The sequence below is a fragment of the Danio aesculapii genome, chromosome 2, assembly GCF_903798145.1.
Source record: "Danio aesculapii chromosome 2, fDanAes4.1, whole genome shotgun sequence".
Taxonomy (NCBI): Eukaryota; Metazoa; Chordata; class Actinopteri; order Cypriniformes; family Danionidae; genus Danio; species Danio aesculapii.
Genome location: NC_079436.1, coordinates 37,087,963 through 37,111,836, shown reverse-complemented (window position 1 = coordinate 37,111,836; position 23,874 = coordinate 37,087,963). Strand labels below are relative to the sequence as shown.

General features: G+C 37.8%; 1 protein-coding gene across 1 annotated transcript in view; it reads left to right on the top strand.

The window, feature by feature from the left end:
- Positions 1 to 23,874, top strand: part of skila (SKI-like proto-oncogene a) — a 50,196-nt gene that overhangs the window by 15,407 nt on the left and 10,915 nt on the right. Inside the window, 3 exon segments of the mRNA XM_056478502.1 lie at positions 16,469 to 16,573; positions 20,742 to 20,827; positions 22,702 to 22,847. Coding sequence (XP_056334477.1) covers positions 16,469 to 16,573; positions 20,742 to 20,827; positions 22,702 to 22,847 — 337 coding nt within the window.

The following is a 23,874-nucleotide window of genomic DNA, read 5'->3' as shown; positions in this document are numbered from 1 at the left end:
TGTCTCAACACGTTTCAGCTCTCTAATGTGACTGCAGTCTTGGGAATTGAACAGTCATGATTTTTTGATTCAAAACGCACTATGCGCTGCTGTAAGTTTTCCTATTTTAGGATGCTGTCATGAAGCCTCTGTTTGACGAGAATGTTCCTACAGGCACTTGGAGTTGAAGTGAATGGGGACAGTTTTTGCATGATTTAATAGTAGAAATGTAAAGGTTACAATTTAATATATGTGCTTACATTTATTTGTTGAATAAAACGTCAGTATTATGTTAGACTTTATTTATTATTTAAAAGAAATATCTGATGTATCGTTTCATTTTAGTGATGTAAAATTAGTTACATCAAGACCGAATCTGCAGAGTTTTGCTATTTCTGCTGAGAATTTTGTAAAAAAAAAAAAAATCTGCGGATTTATGCAGAATTATTTTAGCAGTATCAAAACTAAAAACGTAATATATTAAATAAAAAATTAAGAAATTTTTACTTTTAGTTTTTTCTAACATTTTTTTATTATAGAAAAAACACTTTTCGCCGCTCCCTCCCCCAAAGCATCCAAATTCAGTTGAACTGGTGAATGTATTGTACATGGGCTAAGGCAAAGAAAAACGTGTACTGTATTCCACAATTAACCAGTAGGGTGAGAGGTATTTGCTTGTGCCATTGTACGGTTACGTTCCAAAAATTGTATGAACAGATCCTAAATTTTATGGTACTTCTTTAATTTGCCCTTTATATTATAGGCGATTCTTTCCAGTGCAATGTATTGTGTCAAATCTTTCAGCCAGTGGTCGATGGATGGACTTTCTATGTTCTTCCAATAGAATGCTGTCAAACGCCTTGCAATAACAAGACTCGTATCAATCATTTTAGTTTGATACATTTGAACTTTTATTTAATGTTTACAATGCAAAAATCCAATTAGATCCACTTATTTGGTTAACAAACCAAGTCTTTCATATAATATATATCTACTAAAAGACTGTCACTTAACTGTCAAACTGACATCCTACTTTACAAACTGTATTGTAAATAAATCATATGGACATTTGAATAATACTATTATTATATCACAACAATATTAGTGAAATTAGTTTAAAAGCTAAAGAAATATAAATTTGCACACATTTGCACAAGTAAAGACATAGACTCAATGATGGGCTAAAAATCTGCTGAAATCTGCGGAATTCTAAGCATGTAGATGCCGTGTGGGCCTAGTTATAACTATACTGAAAATGATAAATGAAACATTATACTTGTAAACCTGAGTATTTTAATGTGTGTGTGTATATATTAATATTTATTCAGTGGTCTGTTGAAATACTTGATTCTGACTGGCCGGAAGGTGTGCGTTAAATTTGTTAAAACGCACCCATAGTTCCATTTTATAGATGTATACACCAGATATCGCATACGGACCCTGAGCATGCATCAATACCGCTGCCACATTTGTACAGTGCTCCCAGGACAAATGTCAATCAACCGCACTAGTCAAGACTAAAGCCAATGTGAAAATGCTGGACTTTAGCACCGAGTACGGGTGTAGTAAAGAGCAAACAAAGCATAAAAGCAGAACATTTCATAGGTAAGATTTCGTTTTTGTATGTTACGAACTTTTGTGCTAAACAGGTCACATAATTGATGATGATAAACGCACACTCCTTGTCAGCAATGCTGGTGCGATCACTTATCCATCAATGTAGAAAAGTGATGTAGAATTATAATTTTTGTAATTAAAAAAAAATTAGCATACTGACCACCGGGAAAACTCCAAATCATAGATATATGCATATATCTATGTGTATACATCTCTGCCTCTGGATGGCCAGTCCTCCACTGCACTTTGATCCCACATTCATTTCAAAGGAGCGCTACCCTGTACTAAAATGGCGGCTCTATTGACACATTCCTTCCAATAGACAACAACAGCGTAGACGACATCTAATGGAAATATCTATGGCTCCATTTAGTTTTGATCACAATTCAAAAAAAATACAACTCCCCCAAACATTAGCAGTAACTATAGCAACCGCTATGAGTGACAGTTACAAGAGTCTCTTCATTTCTCTGTACTGGAACGCACGTGCTCAATTGCCGCTAAACACTGGCTTGTCGAGCTCATTCATAGACTGAGCGGACGTTTATGTTATGTTATTTTTCATTTTAAATAAAAGGAGAGTGTCCATTTGTGCTGCCAGTCAAGCCGAACCCATATTGAACTCAGGTTATTACTTTAATGTCACAGACATTTAAAGGCAACTCTATCAACCTCTTGAGTACTGAGGTTGTAATGCAAGAACACACATCAAGTTGTACAGCGGAACCGCATGTTCATATTAGTCCACGCATCTACCGTACACTACTGTTTAGGTGTTTGTGGTCACTAAGCAAATGCTATTCACTTGATCAGTATTGTAGTTTTGTGGCATTTATCATTTATCTAAAGGTTGTATATGATGCCAATATCTTGACCGGTGTTAGCTGTACTGTTTTGTCTGTAAGCGCTCATATTTGTTTATTTTGTCTAAAGCGCACACTTCACACCCTGTATGTGACGTGCTGATCTCCTCTGCTGAATATCGAGTGCGATTGATGATTGATGGTGTGTGAGTGTGTATGCATGCTCATATCGGGGTGGATGTGCGTTGACAGCTTCCTCTTGTAGGGATGGATAGGACACTGCTCACTCTTTCTCTTTCGTTTTTTTTTTCTCATCTGCTCTTCTCTATGCAAAACCAGTCACTGTGGCCCCTAACAGGCTCTGCCATGCAAAATGCATGAGCCGCCTTGTGTAGAGAATAAATGTGTATGTGTGTGTGCTGTCTGTTGCTCAAACTCTGCATATGAGACTCGGCTCGCTGTGGGTGGGCAGTTGCTCTCTCTCTTTCTCTGTCTGTCTGTCTGTCTGTCTGTCTGTCTGTCTCTTCTTCTCTCTAGGGCTGTTGAAAATGGCAGAAGTGAAATGCACTGGCAGTTTTGTGTGTCAAGCTGCCGTGTTGTTGATTCTCTTGTGCCATACGCAGGGTTTAATGACATACACCTATGGAGACCAGTTCCTTTCTCCCACTCACACAGCTAACATAATGTTTGGGTAGGCGGCATACTTTGAATATCTGTCAGATATCCATGTTCGATTTCTCTTTTCTTTTTCTTTTTTTATGACCTGGCTGACAAGTCTGTCAAATAATGAGTATTAATGACTATAATAAACCTTAATTAGTACAATTATTTTTACCCCTGCCGATATGTTTCTTATTGAAGGAAGTATGTTTTGTTTTTTTTCCAATTAGCCAGCAGCCTTTTTTTTTTAAACCTCAACCAGGTTTTGCTGCTTGGTATTACTAGCTCGACACTAGAAGCATTGGGGGGAGGAGCGTTCTGGTTATACAAAGCATTTCATTTGAAAATGTATGTACTGCAGAATGAGTTGTCTGTGGTTTGGTGCACGTTGTAATTGTAAAGTGAATTAGGTCAATCTAGTACTATACTAGGATATGTTTGAATGTGCTAAAAGAAGCAAAACTACACAAGCGTTACATTTATTTGATCAAAATACACTTACATGCTAATATAGTGAAATATCTCTAGAATTCAAGCTGACCTTTATGTTTTCTCTATATGAATTTTTGTCTATTCTAGTGTAGTCTGGGCTGGTCTGGTCTATGTAATCCTGTAATGTCAAAACTAAATATTTAGCAACCATTACTGCTGTCTTGGGTGTTGCATGATCCTTAATAAATCCATTAATAGGCTTATTTGGTGCTCTAGAAACTGTCGATGTTTTGTTATTCTGCAATTTTTATATATTGTGATATAAATACCAGTTGACTTGAATATCTGTATGTGGAAGGGATTCATAACTTTAGATTGATTGGGATGATTCTATAGAGAAGTGCATCTGAATAAAATAAACCATCTACAAGCACATATCAATACAATTAAAAATATATATACAATTGAAATAAACAATGTTTTGTCGGTTTCTGAGTCTAACAATGTTTAGGTAATTCATTCATTCATTAATTTTCTTTCCACTTAGTCCCTTTATTATTCAGGTAATTGTATAATAAAAATACTTCAATAAAACTGATCGTTATTAAAGTTACAAATGGAACAATTTCTTATCCATGGATGCTTTTATATATCATTATACATTCACAGTACGGCTGTGCAATTTGGGGAAAATATCTAATTGCAGTTTTATTTTTATTATTAGTATTTTGAATTTTTTTTTTTGCGATTTGATTTGTGCTTTAATTTTGTAGTCAAGATTCAGCTCAATATTCTGTATCGTAGCTTCTTACGGCTAAAATGCAGTGAGTGTTAGTTAAAAAAGGAACTGAAAAGATATTAAGTTAAACCGAAGTCCTGTTTTTCTTTATTAATTTGTCTATGAACGCTTCTGAAGCGGTAAACGCCACCATCCCGCTTGTAAGCGCTTTCCTTTTTTTGTTAGTTTTTTATATTATATATATATATATATATATATATATATATATATATATATATATATATATATATATATATATATATATATATATATATATATATATATATATATATATATATATATATATATATATATTATTGTGGGTGTTCCGCATTGTTCGATTGGGTAGAACGAAAGTGTGCACACTCAATTGGCTAGTAAAACTATCACACACAGACCGCAGTCATGCATTTGCTCTGGGTAGGGGAAATTAAATAGTATATATATATTTCACAGTCTCTTGCGGTAGAATCGCGATTTTGATTTTGATTAATCACACAGCCCTAATTCACAGGCCTCAAATACACATGAAAAAAAATTGAAATTATAATATATAATTTCAACAATGCAAATCTTGTGATGTGACTATTGTAAATGATCACATTGCGAAGTTGAAGCTGAAACGATATATTGTGCAGCCCTACTAGAAACACTTTTTTAAAATTCTATTTTGTTCGAAAGAAGAGCAATGATTTAAAATAGAAATCCTTTTATTGATTATATTTTATTTGAAGTATTTTTTTAATCTGTTCAATGTATCCTTGCCAAATAGAATTATTGCTGACAACTTTTAAAAGTATTAATTCAAAATATAAAGTATAAAAATTATGCAAACATTTGGAAATATATTAGGTTATGAATTGTTTTATTAGAAAGGATTTAGATCTTTAGGCCTATAACTCATTTCTTGTTTCTAAAAAATTTTTTAAAGCTCGTTCACACATAAAACTGACTGATTTTTCCATTGATGTCAGTACAAAAAACTGCAGATCAAGTCCGAAACTCCCTTAGCTAATCAAAATGGATCCACGTTGTCCATGACCCCTTCGTAACATGGCGCGGAGGTTCGCAGCTGCCACGCGAGCATCCAGATGTTTGTGTTTTGTCCTCTTTTGTTTTTGCCCTTTTGACCACAGACTATGCGTGTGTCCTGCTGAGAGAGGGAAGGTCACGTTCTGCCCCCCCCCTTGCGTCCTACAGAGAGCAGCGTGGGCCGTTTCCAACGTCAGAGTGTGTGATGACTCTGCTTGAGCTTCTGAAATGAGCCGTGGGGGTCCACAGCCCAAAGAACACACCTCAAAGACTCATCTCCGTCGAGACTGCGTCTGACAATGTCTTTGTGCATGTGCGAGTACGTGTGGGTGCGTGTTAGCCTAGCGCCATGGGAGGCTTATGCGGTTGCTGCTTTTCAGCGGCGCACACTTGAGAGTACTCAGTTCTAACACGAGCGCATACAGATCTCCCATTCATAGACTATTTAAAGCCGCCCATGTGTAGGGAAGGGAACAGATAGAGCTCTGTTTGACTGTGTGAAATCTGAGAGTGGGAGAGGGGGAGAGAGACTGTTCCTCTGTGTGTTTATGGCTCTCAGCCTTCCAAGCCAATCTGTGATCACCGGCAGAGTATGTTAGTTTTGCGCGCGCGAGTATGCGAGCGGATAACTCTGCCGTGTTTGTGTGTGTGGCTCTTATCAAGCTGTATGTTGTAGATTAGACTGTGGATGTGTGTAGACGTCTGTTGGGAAGGGCAGACAGACAGACAGACAGACAGGCAGACTGTGCACTATTGATGACCGCGTCTAGACGGAATGTACGTCTCCCTCCCTCTTCCCTTAAAAAATTTGCCCCAGGCTGCCAGCCAAATCCTCTCAGGAATGAGCACGTCTGAGCCTGTGTTTTATCCCTGTGTGTGTGGGTATTGATATTTAGAGGTGTGTGTGTTTGCTCTTTCTGCAAGTGTTTTAGTTTGATTATGAATGTTTAGCTTGTTTTAGTGTGTTTTTGTAGGACGTGGGTTTCGGTACTCTGGTTTATGAATGGGCGTCATAAGTAATGTCTGTTTATTTATGTCTGCGCCAAAGCATTCTGCCGTGAGCACTTCCAGGTCAGCTTTCACTACTGAATTCTTTCCTACAAGATTTAGGTGACAGCTGGATCTACATTAAACCACACCATGTTGCTGGATTTATTCACAAGTTTTTGAGTGTGATTCTGACAATTTAGAGAAATATTTGTGCTTGCATGAATTGTTATCTTAATTTCAGTTTTGCAGTTTACAAATTAATTTATTAAATTACTAGAGTTCTGTGAAAAATGGGAAATTATAATAGTATAGCGTATTTGTATTACATGTAAATGTCAAACATAAGGAGCCAGATTAGTCTCAAAAATAATACATTTACAAAATAAAATTCATACATGCACAGTACAATACACAATTACAAAATCCAGTTTGTAAAATCAAAACACAATTCATAAATACAACACACAGCTTATCAATTCACAAGTAAAAATCATAAATATTTTCGCCAAATTAATTGGATTTGTAAATTATGATTTGTGTTTTGAATTTACAAATTGTATTAGCATATTTTTCAATCGAGTTTTGAATTTACAAAATGGATTAGTGTATTTACAAATTGTAATTTGAATTCACGAATTAGATTTGCATATTTTTAAATTTATGATTTGGATTTGTGTATTTTTGAATTGTGTTTTCAATTTATGAATTGGATTTTGTAAATGTGAATTGTGTTGTGGTTGTATGAATTATACTTTCTAAATATTTATTTCTGAGACTGATCTGGCTCCATACAAACATGCTGTAATACACACATAATGATGCTTGATTATTTTGTGTGTGTGGTTAATTCCTGTGATGCCAAAGCAAATTTTTAACAGCCATTACTATAGTCTTCAGCTCATATAAAAAAAATTATTCCGTGAACAAACTTCAATATCTATGGAACCTTTCCTTTCTACAGTAGGTTTTTATAGTGGAAAAAAATTCTTTAGATTACAAAAACGTTCTTCAAGTTTATGAAAACATGGCTCTTTTAGGAGCTCCTAACTAAAGTTTTAACTAGGTTAACTAAGCATCTTTAATGGCATTACTTTTAAGACCTTATTTTGGAACCTTTGTTTTAGAGTGTTGCCAAACAGAAGTGATTGATAGATGGATGAATAGATAGATGAGTACAGTTGCTATACATTATAAGTGATAAGTGAAATGTTCTTATGTTCATTCATTCATTTTCTTTTCGGCTTAGTCCCTTTATTAATCTGGGGTCGCCACAGCGGAATAAACCGCCAACTTATCCAGCATTTGTTTTATGCAGCGGATGCCCTTCCAGCTGCAACCCATCACTGGGAAACACATACACACTTATTCACTCACGCATACGGACAATTTAGCTTACCCAATTCACCTGTACCGCATGTCTTTGGACTGTGGGGGAAACCAGAGCACCCGGAGGAAACCCACGCGAACGCAGAGAGAACTTGCAAACTCCACACAGAAACGCCAACTGACCCAGCCAAGGCTCGAACCAGCGACCTTCTTGCTGTGAGGCGACAGCACTACCTACTGCGCCACTGCATCGCCTGTTCTTATGTTTATTATTATTATTATTATTATTATTATTATTATTAAAACATTACTATTATTATTATTATTATTATTATTATAACAATGTTGTTGTTATTATCATCATCATTATTATTGTTGTTGTTGTTGTTGTTGTTGTTGTTGTTGTTGTAACAATATTATTATTATTATTATTATTATTATTATTATTATTATTATTATTATTATTATTACTACTACTACTACTACTGTTGTTGTTGTTTCCCTAAATAAAATATGGCATGTTATCATTCTTATTTATTTATTTAAGTTAGTTAGTTAGTTAGAACTCAATTCTAACTAATTTGCTCTAAATTATGCAGATTTTCAATCACATAAAATGAAAACATTTATGATTCTGACCAACTGCTATAGAGGGATTGAATGGCCAAAAAATAAAATAAAAAAGAATATATATATATATATATATATATATATATATATATATATATATATATATATATATATATATATATATATATATATATACTTGAACCAAAAGTGAGGGTTCCATTGCCCTTCAATGTTATAACAGAGTTATAATAACTGTTATGAGAACCAAAGAATTATAATTACCCAATTTTCAATCACAGCAAAGGTTATTTGTTATAAGTTGTTATTAGTACATCTGTCACTCTATCTATCTTGTTTTTTTAGACAAAAAAAAATTGTATACTTCATATTAAATGTCAGATCATGTTCTTGCCGGGAGGGATGGACTAGACTCAAAAGACTGGACTGGGCTTAAAGAATAACAGAGGAATTGTCGCTATCTAGAGCTTTCTTTATTTCCTTCTCTTCCCCGGTTTTATCTCCAAAGCCCGCATCAAGTTGGCCTACATTTGTCCACCGTCCAGCCCACATGGAAAAGATGCCTCATCAGTATAGAGCGCACAGAGTGCACTAAGCTGCATCTCGCAATGCAGCGCACAAGGTTTTTTCCAGTCTGATGCATGAAACGGAAGTAATATCCTCAGTGATTTTTATGAGTCATTATTTGGTGTGACATTTTTACACATACTTGGATGGCAAATGCAAAACGGAGACATTTTTTGGGTGAACTCTCTTTTGTAATGTGGACGTGGAACAACAGTGTAGCACCCTGCTGTTGGAATCGCTCCCAAACAATGTGCTAGTCTTCCATTGTTTAATACAGGAATGATTTGCCTAATTTTTCTGAAATAAACTTGGCCTACATTTAACCGCCATGCACCCGGCTCACACATGTTCCCTCTCTTTTTTTTCCTCTTGCAGTGCTAATGATGTGTGAATAGGAGACCTGTGTAGGGGGTACAGTGAGAGGCCCCAGCAGCTCTCTGTGTGTTTGTGACTGAAAACACCACGTTTGCGCTGCATTTCGCTTTATGTGTGCCCTCTGCCAGAACTACAACAGATGGACACACAATCACCCTCGTGTGCCGCCTTTCACACGGGTTGTGCTAAACAGTGTGTGCGTGCTCATAATAAAACCGCTACTCACTCAGTTTGACAAACAGTCTCGCAAACGAAACGTCTTTATAAACTGGCGCACGCTTCAAAAACGGCGAATATGCATAAGATGGCACTCCAAGGGTACGCGCACGCTTTCTGAAAGGTCATCACATAGTATGACGGAGTGAGGTTGACCTAGATAAGATTCATCATCAGCCCGTGTGGCTCGTAATTCCCCACTAACGGTGTAGCTAATAAAACGTGCTCGTGCGGGAACTGCAAAGAACCTTGCGTGTGTTTACGACTCTTTCCTGTCAGCCTCTCTGAATGCGCGGTCGTTTTTTTCGTAGCTGTATTCATCAGGGGATCTCCACAGTTAGTAATACAGCAATGTGGTCAGGCGTTTACTTGTTGTGGTGTTCATTGTCAAAGGCAAAGTGGAATTTGTGTTTGTGTGTCAGTGACCTCATTGAGCCCATTTCGAGGGAGCGCACATGACTTTGATTGGCCTTTGAAGTCGCCATGAAATCAGAACTGAAACTCCTATGAAATTTTGCCTCCATTTATTTAAATGATTTATCTGTGGAGTTCCCTTTTCTTTTCAGTGACATCTTTTTTTCTGATGACATGTTTACAGGCGTGAGGGCAGGGCAACCTGTCAATGACAATTAATTTATATAGCACAAATAAAAGTAACCAATGTTGACCAATGTGCTTTTCAAAATTCACATGGATTAATAGAGTACATTAGGGCCTGCCGTCTTTTTCAGCTGTACTTTTTTATAGAATGTTTTCACATAACGTCATTGATAAAATTCAGATGGAGGGTAGGAAGTGATTCTTCTACATAGGAATCAGAACATCAAAATGTTTCTGTTTTATGTTGTTTTTAAAGGTTTAAATCGGCTATAATGAGAAATGGAGAACCGCTTTTAAAGGCTTCCAAAAGTTTTTGCTAATACATGGGGGAAAGTTCAAGGAACTGGCTGAAAAACAGAAGCGTCATGTAATAAAGATTTTTTTCAATACATCCATATGTAAAAACTTTTTTTGAACGCGATAATTCATTTGACAAAGATTTGATACAGGCAATGCTAAGTGTATTATATGTTAATGTGTTGTATAAAAATCTGATGTAAACACCAACACACTTATACAAAATCCAGGAGAATATAAATAACGTAACGTTACCCTGCCATATAATCGCTGCAATGAAATCTCCATCTTGTTTTGCAATAATCCATATCTCTACTGTCATTTTGGCAGAATAAACAACCGTAACGTGAACATTGAGATGCGCAGCAGCGATGAATCTTTGCTGATGGTATTTCAATCGAACAAAAAAGAAATGCAACACTTGCGAGCAAAACTAGATGGTTATTATTGTGGAGCCCTTTTCCCCCTTGCAAAAATAAATAAATAATAATAAATTAGACTATGCATTTACGCTTTTGTATGCTTTCATCTGTTATTTCAAGAGTTCACACTTAGCTGATAATCAATAAAGCGTATTTGGCATGCTGTCCCGGGAGAGAGCACTGAGCTCGTAATATCCTCGAGCCCGGGGCTCCCTCCCGTTAGAAGGGTGAGAGGGGAGTTCGAGCTCAGGTAGGTCTCGAGAACTCCCCTGCTTGTCGCCGCGTGAGAAGTGTAAACTAGGGTTGTTTTCGGTGATAATTTGGTTTAATCTATTGCTATGGTATATGTTTTTGGACGGTGGGAGGAAACCGGGGGACCCGGGGGAAACCCACGCGAACACAGGGAGAACATGTAAACTCCGCACAGAAACACCAACCAGCCTGATAGGAGGTTGGACCAGCGGTGTTCTTGCTGTGAGGCAACAGTGCTAGCCACTGGGCCACCGTGTCGCCCTATCGGAAAAAAGAGGGAGGAAGTAGGTGTGGAAGGAGGGGGAAGCTTCAAGACGAAGATAACTGGAGTGAAAAACTCTGGTTATTTATACTGCTTCCGTAATTATCTGATGGGTCACATTAGGGAGCTAATGAGGAGCCAGCCGTGTTGATCATAAGCACGTGATCCTCTCGAAATTAGTTCATAAATAAACCACACTTTGCGATGTGTGGAATATATAATGTTATTCAGATGGGGGGAAACACTATAGTAATTTATAATAAACATGTTTTTGGAGCACATATTAAAGTGTTTAATGTGTACAACAGAATAGTAAACGGATAAACTGTAATAAATACTGTAATGTTATTGTAAACTGTGGTACATTGGGATGATTATAGCGTAGAAAACTGAAGCCTGTTGGATAATTTGTTTATTACCAATGTACCACAGCAACAATATAGATACTACGAAAGTTTAATTCAAGTAATTATCTATAGCAGTGGTTTTCAAACTTTTTTATACCATCTCAGGAAAATTTGTCTCTCCAAGTACCACCATAATGAGCAGTATTGAAATACAGTAGTGTAGTAGGCTCAGTAAGGCAGCTACAGCTCTGCACAGTTAAAAAAAACGTGGCAGATTAATTCAATAATGATTATTATTATTAAGAATATTTATTATTGTCAGCCGCTTTAAACATTATAAATAGTCTGAACATTAACACTGTACTGTGCTTATGTAAAAAAAACATTTAAATTAAAATGTGCTTTTAAAAGTAAAAAATTGTAGGTTACTGTTTTTAAAAAGTAAAACAAAAAAATTTATCAACACCTGCAAATGTTGCCAGGACCTCATAAATATAGGCTATATATCATCATATTCATATATAAATCATTTTTGATACAATCTTAATTGAAGCATTGTAAGCCATGGACTAACCAGCTACAAACTTTTTTTTGATGCAAAGAATCATTAGAAAATTGGGAGAAAAGTACAAGACTATACTTAATCATTTTGATGAGGCATTGTGAAAACAGTAGAATTAAGAAGAAATATAAAGTTAAATTTGGTTTGTCTGTAGAAACAATAGGTCTTATTGCAAAGTATTCCACTATGAAAAAAGCTCAAACTCAAGTTTGGATAAACTATGGACACATCCAAGTGCTCAGTTAAAGTTGGGTTAAAAAAATGTCATTTCAAATTGAACTCAGTGGTTTGGTGTTTCCGTATTTTACCCAAACTCTTGGCCAAGCATTTTTTTAGTTTCTACAAATATTTAATTATTTTAGTGTATAGTGAGACTCGATTGCATCATTTGTGGTGCTTCACAGCAGTGGGCAACTCTTACTGGTGGAATCCTCTGTCCAGCATTATGGGTTAGGTTATTTGTAAGCAAATTCTGCTTTTGTATTGGCTTATCCTACTGCTAACTAATGGATTCAACAAAAGCATATTCAATCAATAAACAACTTCCGAGATCACATCTGTCTTTAAAGTTTTATCAATTATTGTAAAGTATCATTTTCACTGTGGTGTTTGTTAATTCTGAGAACCTTACTGTTGTGCTTTGTGAAAAATGACCATAGTCCAACCATCAAAGACTGTAGAATACACAAGACATGTCACTCGTATAGTTTTGAATGAGGAAAAGTGCAACGTCAATATAGCGAATGAAGCCATCCTACTAGTACAGGAGCCAATCATCGATCGATATAGACTGACGCTTCTCCGGGGGAAAAGCTCTGACCAGACATGTGTTTTTATGAGAGTTTTTTTTTTTTTTTTTTTTTTTTGGTGGTCAACAAATGAACTGAAATCTCAGTGAATACTTGCTTCACAGACATTAGAAATATGTCCACTTAAAGCTTGGAATCTTTACTTCTAAATTAACCAACTACACTTGAAAACAAAGGATTTTTTGGTTTAGTAATCTGTCTGAAACGAACGTGAGGTACAGTCTGTCCTGTTAAACGCACATCACATAAGAGCAACTTCTCAAACGTCCAAACTTGTAAACAAAGAGGCGCTGTCATTTCTGGAGGAGATATGCCATCAAGACCAAGTTGTGAATTACTGTAAAAGACCAGTGCGATCTGATGATGGTTGGTGTCGTGATCTCGTTCCTCTCGAGTGCATATGGGCATTAGCTCGGGCAACCTGATAAAAATGCTGATTTTGTTTGATTCAGATGTTTAGAAACAAAACTGAGACAGTTGTTTATTTTATTGGTGATTCCAAATATGTAATCGTAAGCTTGGCTAACAGTTTTGGAGAATTTAATGTTTTCCCATTGAGACAGATTGCCCTAGAGGCGTTTCAAAGATGGCTGCCGGGTGAAATGACTTGCCTTAAAGGGACTTTACAACCATTCACTTAACCGTTCAAATTATCTCTGTTAGAACACAAGTCCCTTCCTACATTTTTTTTTTCGTGTTCGAGAAGCTGTTTCACTTGGAAATGCATCATGATAAAGAAGAAAAAGGCAACTGACACTAAAGAGCAAAGGTTTGGGCAATCAAACATGCGTGTGCTGATGTGTTAGGAGTAGCGGGGTACGTTTCAGATGAGTGTGTGTGTGTGTGTGTGTGTGAGGCTTTAACACACTAATTAAAAAGAGATTAGAGATGGCTGAGGTGTTGCATCCCTTGAAGAGCGCAAAGAGAAACTCATAACAACCTGATAACACAGGATTTTGGATATTGAGTGACTTAAATTTACTGTACATTTTAAAAAGCCTTCTGTGTGCTTTACTGCCTGCTACTTTCTTGTCTCTGTGTTTATTTCACATCACGTCACACACACACACACACACACACACACACACACACACACACACACACAAACACATATATATATATAAAATTTGTGCTATAATGTACATATTATGTATGTATGTATGTATGTATGTATGTATACGCGTGTGTGTGTATAAATATATATATATATTAGTGTGTATGTGTTGATTTATATGGTGTCTCTCATGTTTGACCATCTGAGAGCATGAGACACCTGTTCTAGTGTAATTTTCTCATGTCCTTGAGGAAAACAGAGCAATAACTCTCTTAGTAAACAGTGCCCACAGCTTTCGCACTATTCGCACCATGTGCTGCAGGCCAGCTAGATAAATCCTCTTGTTTTTGTGTTTGTTTTGCTCGAAGGTCTTGTATCAAGGCTGTACTGCGTCTGACGTGGTACGGCAGATGAGAAGCTCTGGTATCAAGCATGTGTGTGGCGTCTTTATGGCTGTGTTTAAAATGACACACATTTGCTGTTTCTGCAGTATAGAAGCAAATACACTATGCATAATATGCAAATTTTTAGTGTGCACAGAATCCCAGTGTGCACAGGATGACTAAATATAAAATGTGCTGTGTTCAACTGTATCCCCAAAGCAATATGATTGATTTGAACTGGTGTTTTCAGAATGATGGATAATTCAGGGTTAATTTGTGTAAAAAAACAAAATAAAATTACTTTTTTGTAAAATTGTGTATTATAAATTTTAAAAGCATTCAGGCATAAGAAAATGTAACCTTAAATCAATAGCGATTAATTTTATTGAATCTAAAGACAAATATGTCTGTATGCGTCTAAATATTTCCAATAATATATTCTTTACAAACATTTATTCATTTATATGAAATTTTCATATCGCAATATATATCGCAAAATAAAAAAATTACGAAAATCAGGCAGGCAGTCACGGCTACCGACAGTCCCCAAGTGATGCTCAAGCACTAGTCATGTATTTAAATACACTAAATTTTAGACTTTTTAAATAAGGAAATGTTTTACTTGATACAATTACAAGATTAATGCTAAATGTGTTTGTTTCAAGTAGCAAAAAATTCATTATTGGGATACCACCTCATTTTGAGCCAGGACAAAGCAAGAGAAGGTCAAATGAATTTATTAGCATGATAGTTAACGTGTGCGTGCGTGCGTGCATACGTTAAATATTATTTTATAATACTTAAAATATTCGTTTACTTTAACGAATATCCCATTACTTTTAAATATCAATTATTTTCTATCATGTTTAATTAATTAAAAAATATTGAAATATTAACTTGTATATATTAGTTAATTATAAATTATTTTATATACATCAAATTTTCACTGTTACAGATGCATATTGTAACATTAAACCTCATATTCATTATATTGAATTAAATATTTAAATAATTGAGTGTTAATCTGTTCATTTTAATATTAGTTCTAAATAAATATACATTTATTTCTTTAATAATCAATTTATTTTATATAACATTTTTCTATTTCTTTTCCACCAAATACAACAATCTATGCAGCAGTTATTTGTGCTTTTGTCTGTCATGATGTATACTGGTCTGCTACCCATCACAACACAGCATACCAAACAAGTTTGAAGCATTAGAACTGCATACTTGGTTCTTGAGGGATGCAGACCATTTCACTGTAAACGTGAAGGAGACAGATCGGAGACTGTGTGATTGCATGTGTCACAGGTGAGGAGGGAGTGTTGGCTGGGCCATGAAGTGTGGAGAGATGGACCGCTAGACATAGTATGTGTGTGTGTGTGTGTGCTTGTCAAGGTTAGACGGGCTTAGCACTGCAGTGTGCTCATTGTTCCTGCCCCCCTCAGCAGCCGCCCACCCCTCCCTCGTGCTGCAGTTCTCCTCTACCCTCAAGAAAAACAGCCCTATCTCCAACACGCACATTTTCTTGCGTTTGGCACAGAGGTGTGGGGTTGCCATGTCACCCCGGCACCGCACAGCTGCTTTATGTTGAGCGGCGACGTTGCCATTCATTCTCCACCCTGCAGGAAACAGGAGATCCCATAGTCTGCAGGAAGTTGTAATTTACTCCAGATAAAACATGTTTCTTCCTCCTCTGGCATGCACCCAGTCACTACTGTTAGTGTCTCTCTGATGAAGGGACTAGGAGGATGTGCGTTACGCTTTCTTTCTGCTGAATAGAGGATGTAATTTATTGTAAACGCACACAAATCTTCTGAAGAGAACAGAACGATTGTTATGTCAGAAGAGTATAAGGTCTTTTCCCTTCTGTGTCTGTTATATTAGGCTCTGTCTGTGTCTGATAACTATCAGCTTCACACACACATATGTACATGCCTCGCAGCGTGTTTGGTGAACACGTTGAGCAGAGGAGGTGACGGACAGATTGAGTGTGGTGATTTGTGCTCTCTGATATCAGATGTATTGCATGTCTGAGCGCTTGCAGCAGAGTGTAAACACTCTTGCGAATGAGGTTGTGCTCATAAAGCATGTGCTTGTGTGTTCTCTCACAGAAGGTGGTGGATGATGACGGCCACGGGAGGAAGTCCAGCCCTGCACCCTGCCCTCCCAACAGCAAGCTGTCTGATAGCGGCCTGGAGGAAAAGCTAGCATCAAAGGTACTGCGTCACTTTACACCAAAGTCTTTTTAAATGCAAGGTCACTTAGCAGATCTTGGCAATACTCCCCCACTTTAAAACATTGCTTACAATGTAAAACAGTTCAATCACTAATGAAGACACAAATAATATCATACATGTGCCTATTGCATTGCATTGGTGAATGTGTTGCATTATAACCAAACAGCACAACTGCATTTGATAGTTGCATACTATTTTATGGACACAAGAAGAATGTGTGAACTCATAAACAACTGGCAAATGAACTCTGCTATAATCTGCTGATGAGACAGAACTGTGCAAACAGATATTATTTACTATTAAATGAGGCCACCGGAGAGGATTTAAGAATTGTGTTGAAGCAAAGCAGTTGATACTAGTAGGTCATTTGTTGATGATAACATTGCATCACATGTCTAGTATGTTTAGACTTCATTCATACTACAACTCTTCATATGCACATCATTGGGTGTAATAAATCATATTTAATTTCCTGATAATTTGGGAACTAACAATAACATAAAAAGTAGCATTTATCAACTGATGGCTAATATGGCTTCTGATATGTTGTGCATGTTGTGTCAGACTTCATTTGCCTTTCAAATGACACTATACGCTATGCTCTTGACTTAACCCTGCGGTGTATGAATGTAGTGTCATCCCAAATGGAACATGTTTTTTTTTTTTTTTAACTAAATGGGTTTCACAGTTGATGTTTTAATGGTTGCCAAATTAGTGAAATAACAGACCAAATTACCAAATACACTCACCAGCCACTTAGTTAAGAGCACCAGTGCAACTGCTTGTTAAGCAAATTTCTAATCAGCCAATCACATGGCAGCAACTCAGCGCATTTAGGCATTTAGACATGATCAAGACGATCTGCTGCAGTTCAAACTGAGCATCAGAATGGGGAAGAAAGCTGATTTAAGTGACCTTGAATGTGGCATGGTTGTTGGTGCCAGATGGGCTGGTCTGAGTGTTTCAGAAACTGCTGATCTACTGGGATTTTCACGCACAACCATCTCTAGGGTTTAGAGAGAATGGTCCTAAAAAGAGAAAATATCCAGTGAGTGGCAGTTCTGTGGGTGCAAATGCCTTGTTGATGCCAGAGGTCAGAGGAGAATGGCAAGATTGGTTTGAGCTAATAGAAAGGCAAAAGTAACTCAAGCACTCGTTACAACCGAGGTATGCAGAAGAGCATCTCTGAACACACAGCACGTCCAACTTTGAGGCAGATGGCCTACAGCAGCAGAAGACCACACCGGGTGCCACTTCTGTCAGCTAAGAACAGAAAACTGAGGCTACATTTCACACAGGTTCACAAAGATTGGACAATAGAAGATTAGAAAAATGCTGCCTGGTCTGATGAGTCTCGATTTCTACTGCAACATTCGGGTGGTAGGGTCAGAATTTGGCCCACTTTTGGCCCATTGGTACCAATTGAGCTTTATCAACACCACAGCCCACCTGAGTATTGTTGCTGACCATGTCCATCCCTTTATGATCACAGTGTACCCATCTTCTGATGGCTACTTCCAGCAGGATAACGTGCCATGTCATTATGCATGAATCATCTCAGAATGGTTTCTTGAACATGACCATGTACTGTCCTCAAATGGCCTCCAAAGTCACCAGATCTCAATCCAACAGAGAACCTTTGGGATGTCGTGGAACGGGAGATTCGCATCATGAATGTGCAGCCGACAAATCTGCAGCATCTATGTGATGCTATCATGTCAATATGGACCAAAATGTCTGGGTGATATTTCCAGTACCTTGTTGAATCTATGCCACAAAGGATTAAGGCAGTTCTGAAGGCAAAAGGGTAACCCAGTACTAGTAAGGTGTACCTAATAAAGTGGCCGGTGAGTGTAGTTCCCTGAAGTGTTAACCATTCCACACTCTTTTTTTATCAGTTGAATAAGTACATCGTCCAGGTATTTAAAGTGTACTTATTCTTTTTAAAATATTCAGTGTAAATGCACTACTTACACTATTTATACTACAAAATGGCATAGAATAGTGAACAAGTACGTGATTTGGGATGTACATTTTGTAATTTTGAACACTCAGCACTTTCTTACAGCTGCCATATTAGGCTAAGCAAGTTGAGCAGATAAACTGTTATTTGATTGGTCTATCTCCTCTTGTCTCCGTTTACACATGGGCTCCTCGTTCATCCCCACACACCCTCTTCCTCATAGAATCACATGCAGGAAATGGCTTCTTTCTATCTTGCTCACTCATACTCATCTCAGGCCTCAAAACTAACCTCACCCTTCTCACCCAGCCCTAGACAACACCCTCATTCACACCCCTTCCTCTTGTTTTCCCTTTCAGTCATTCATTCAGAAATATCTAACTGTACAAACACACCAGAGCCCCAACAGCCATCTGGGTGTCACCCTGCGTCCTTACTTTTTCATTTCGGGTGAGCTAATCACAAGTGTGCAGTGCAAGGTGTAACAGGGTCCATTTTGTTTGCCGTAACCCACTTCATAGGGGTCATTCATTATTAACATGCATTACTTTTTTAAGGTTTGTTGGAGATTTTTGAATGATTTATTCAAACTTATTTGTTTTTTGCAGTAGTAAAATTTACCATACTGTTATTGTATATACTGTAAATATAAAAATAAACAAGCAATTATAAGATTAAACCATTATTAGCATTGAATGATCCTTCTAATATGCTAATTTGGTGGTCAAGAAACATTGAACATGCTTAATATCGGAAGCTTTAAAGAATATTTAATCATTCACAAATGTAATAATCATCCCTTTTAATCAGTTTAATGCATCCTCAGTAATATATTATTATAAATAGTGACCATTTTGTTCACATTTTTGCAGTCTTTTTGGCACAATCTGAGACACATTATGTACAGTGGTCCCTCGCTATAACGCACTTTGCCTTACATGGTCTCACAGTTTTGCGGATGTTATTTTGTTCAATTTTACATGTTTTTTTTGGTTTACAGCGCATTGTGTTCTGTGTCCTGATTGGCTGTAGACCATTGTCAATCTAACTCCTTTGTGTCTTCTGTACAGTACAGAATGCGTTCAGCTTGCCAAATTAACATAAATCTATGGTCGCTAGCAGTGAGTTTCAACAAGGGTACAAAAATGGTTGTAACTGTCCCCAACAAAACTATAATAAAAGGGGGTCGCACACCGTATGTACCACACAGCGCCATGCAAACATAGGTTTAACATATGAATGTGCACGTCTGGTGTGTTTTACTTCCAACTGTCATGTGCACGGCGCATCAGGTGGGGAGTCTGCTTTCACTTTGTGGATCAGTGACTGCAGGAAAAAGAACATTACACTGGATGCCAACATTATCCACACAAAAGCTAAAAAGCTTTATGAACCATTTGATGACAGCGATGAATGTTTGTGCCTGACAACAGTTTTTGATCTTTGGTTTTCGTTCTATATTACTGGACTTATATTTCTACGAAGTTTTGAACTTTGAGAGTGTTTAAACAAAAGAGAAAAGTGTGAAAATGTTAATATCTGTCTGAGAAAAGCGTATAAAGTGTGTAGTGAGGGGTTTTACAGCCTTAAAACATCTATAATAATTGTGAAAAATAAAGCTGTCTGCTTCACGGATTTTGCCTATCGTGGGCTATTTTTTAGAACCTAACTCCCACTGTAAACTTAAGTGTTACTAGAGCCATGCTTTTTGCCAGTATACTTCACACAACCTTTACATCAACAGTCAAAAGGCCATAAACCCACCTGGGCTGTTTCCCAAAACGCCGTCTTCCTCTTATTCTCTTCATTAATGCTCTACCTGTCAGCCTGCACTCTGTGGCCACTGATGGATTAGCTCTTCTCATGCATACATGATATTACAGCAGGATGTTTATACTGCTCTGTTTGTGTACTCTGCTCCAGGCGTCCACGCTCCCCTCACCATGTTTCCCTCTGTGTGTTTGTACGTTTTGTGTGTAATTATTGCTGTTCGCTTGCTCCTGTGCATATGCGCTTGATAATCTGTGTGTAATCAGACCTTAAAGAACTTCTTTATTATTCATGTACAGATTTGTGTAGACATGTATTTTAATGCAACTCAAACAGTGCATTTCATATTCAAACGGCCTTAAAGTGCTTCATTAATATTGATATGTGCTTGTTTGTGTGTATGTGTGTTTGCAGGGCAACTCACAGTCTTCACTAGTGTTCAGTCGACTGTTTCCTGACATCAAGGAAGAACCAGGACATGCTCCTATCATCCATCCGAGGTATGGCCTTTTTTATCTTAGCGTTTCCTTTTGGCCTCGTTCCAGAATCCAAAAGAAACAAGCAAGTGTATATGATAAAATTAGCAAAATTCCATAGACGTCCTGTAGAGCAGTGGTCCCCAACCCCCAGGCCGCAAACTGGTACTGCAACGCACAAAAAAATTTTTTATTTCCGTTTTATTTATTATCCGAGTCTGAATGATCTTTTATTCTGAAAAATCCTTTATTTAAAAAAAATGACTAATTCTCTGGGTCACTTGAGTGCCAAAATTTATTCCGCAAGCTAGCAAAAAACAGTGCTAGCAAAAACAGGTGTCTTTGGAAATTTTCCTTGCAAAAAGGCCCAGTGATGGATCCATGAACTGCCAAGGAATGGATCTGCAAACCATTTGTCAACAAATCAGGTGAATCCAGCATGTCTGTGCAAGAAGATCAACTGCTTGTGAACGCAAATCATGGCAGCTTTAGGAGTCGTTCACATATCATGTTTTTTGTGCACAAGTTAGTTATTTCCAATGAAGGCGCTTTGTTTGCGTGACCCACTCGCACCTTCCAGTTGAAACCATCTTTCAAAATGCTGCGAGCGCACCGCAACTCGCATGATAAGAACTGATCAAGCAGCTTCATACTATGTATGGAATATACACATTTCGGAAGACTAACTCATACTCGCCAACATATGTCTCTGAAAATCCCGGATACAGGGAGGGGGGCGGCTAGGTCGGGGGTGAGGTGTCTGAATAATACAGTAAAGAACCTGGTTAGTAACTGTACTGTGTTAGTAAATGTACTATGGACTGGGTTTCGGGTGGCCGCTGCTAGGGCTGCATGATTAATTGAATAAAGATCATGATCTTGATTCAACCCCCTACACGATCTTAATCCAGCATTTCGACGATTCAGCCAATTATATTTTCAAGTTCAGGGGGAAAGCATAAAGGCGGTCGCACAAGTAACAACAGGACAAATTTAAAGTCTATTCAAGTCCACCGTTCCAAGTCTATACAAAATTGAGCATTTTAACCACCGGGGGGCGGAGGTGGAACTATGGGAGTTTTCCAGGAGAAATAACAAAACAGGAGGGTGGTGGGAAATGGGTCTGAAATTTGGGAGACTCCTGGGAAAAACGGGACTGTTGGCAGGTGTGGACTAACTACAATGCAGTGCTTTTTTAATTTTCTCTTTTAATAAACGTGTTGGGGTTACAGCAATGTTTTGTCAGCCTGTCATCCTCTGACGAAACAGTTGATGGTCTCCTAGCAATCTACGTAGAACCAAAACCCCCATATCCGCCAACCCCTTACCGCTCCCCAAATAACTCCCCACACCACCCTCCGCCAACCCAGTAAAATTTTCAAGCATTGACCGGTCCGCAATGATAAAAAGGTTGGGGATCACTGCTGTAGAGAGTATCTGGGATGAGAATATCATGGAAACCAGGATTTTTGTGTTTTAGAAATGTAAGTTGGAAACCATTCAGATCGCATTGCCCTAGCAAACCTCAGACACTGTAAAAATGTATTTAAGGCCAGTTGTTAGCATGTGTTTTCAAAGATCTCATTGAAAAGGTTCGAATTTCATTTAATATGAATTTTATCTTATGTTAAGATGCATTCAGATTCTTTTTAATCATTTACAATTTCTCTTATTTTATCAATGTCTACACCACTAAAAGTGATTAAATTGCATTGCCACACTTCAGCTATATCCTGTTCTTTAAAGATTTGTTAATTAATTCCCAGTCTGCTCTGATTGTAGAGATTAGCTGTGTAGCACATCCTTACTTGTTTAGCTATAGAGCGCCAGTCCTTCTGTTATTGCTGGGGTTTTCAGTTTGGTGTGTGCACCAGTTTGAAGGATTTTATTTTTTTCAGCTACTACCTGTACACGTACGATAAGATGGTGGCCCCTAACGTGTCCCTGCGGAAGGAGAGAGAGGTGAGCCATGAGGTTCTGGGGGCCCTGCTCAAACAACACTACAACAGGAGGACGCACACCCATGACAACCAGCCCACCACAGGTCAGTGCACACTCACCATTGACTTACACTAGTAAATGAATGTGCATACACGAGCAAGAGTGATGGGCTGTTAGAGGTCAGAAGTTTATGCACATGCGTGTGGTTGACTGTCTCAGAGCGTGAGGAGCTGCTGAGAGTGTCTTGCTAATGATTTATACAGTTCACATTTTATAGTGAAGAGAGGGAGAGAAAAGAGGCCGCCGTCCCTGCAAGCGCCAGATCGCTCTAGAGTAGAGTGCTGGGGGAGGGTCTCCAGTCTCCACCGCAACACGCCACATTTCCTCTCGTCCTCCTTCTGCCCATCTCTCTCTCTCTTTTCCTTTTTTCTGTGCCTCGCTCTTCCTTTTGTACACTTTTTAATACTCTTTCAACCCCCACTGGCCCACCATTCAGCTTTCAATGATTTCCGCTTTCTATTTTTTCCTTCTCTCTATCTTTCGTCCAGCTCTTCCTTTCATTAATGTACCCGATCTCCATCCTGGCTACTCTTTTTCCCCTTGCTTTCCTCCTCTGTTTCCCATCCTCAATTTTTCGTCTCTTTCTTCTGTGTACCCGTTCTCCATTAAGGCTCCCTTAGTCTTTCTAGCTTCATCTGTCTGTTATTTTCTTCCTCTCTCTTGATCTCAATCTGTTCTGTCATTCTGCTTCCTCAACTCTTTTTCTTCCACTGCTGTTCTTCTACAGTCATAATTTCTTTTTTATATATGCACTCATCCTTTATCCTGCCTCTGACTATCATTTCCTTTTCTTCCACGTATCTGGTCTCTGTCCAGGAAATCCCTTATCTCTCTTCCACGTACCTGTTCTCCATCCAGGTTCCTACATCTCTCTTCCTACATCTGTTTATCTCTCTTCCTCCATCTCTCATCCTTAGTCTGTCAATTTCTCTTCCACATACTCAGTTTTCCATACTGGCTCCACTTTTCTCTCCTAATCCATCTAGTCTTCGTTCATATACCCGTTTTCCATGCAGGCTCCCTGTATGTCTCTGTTCATCTTGTTCTCCTTTTTTTCATCTGTCTCTCTT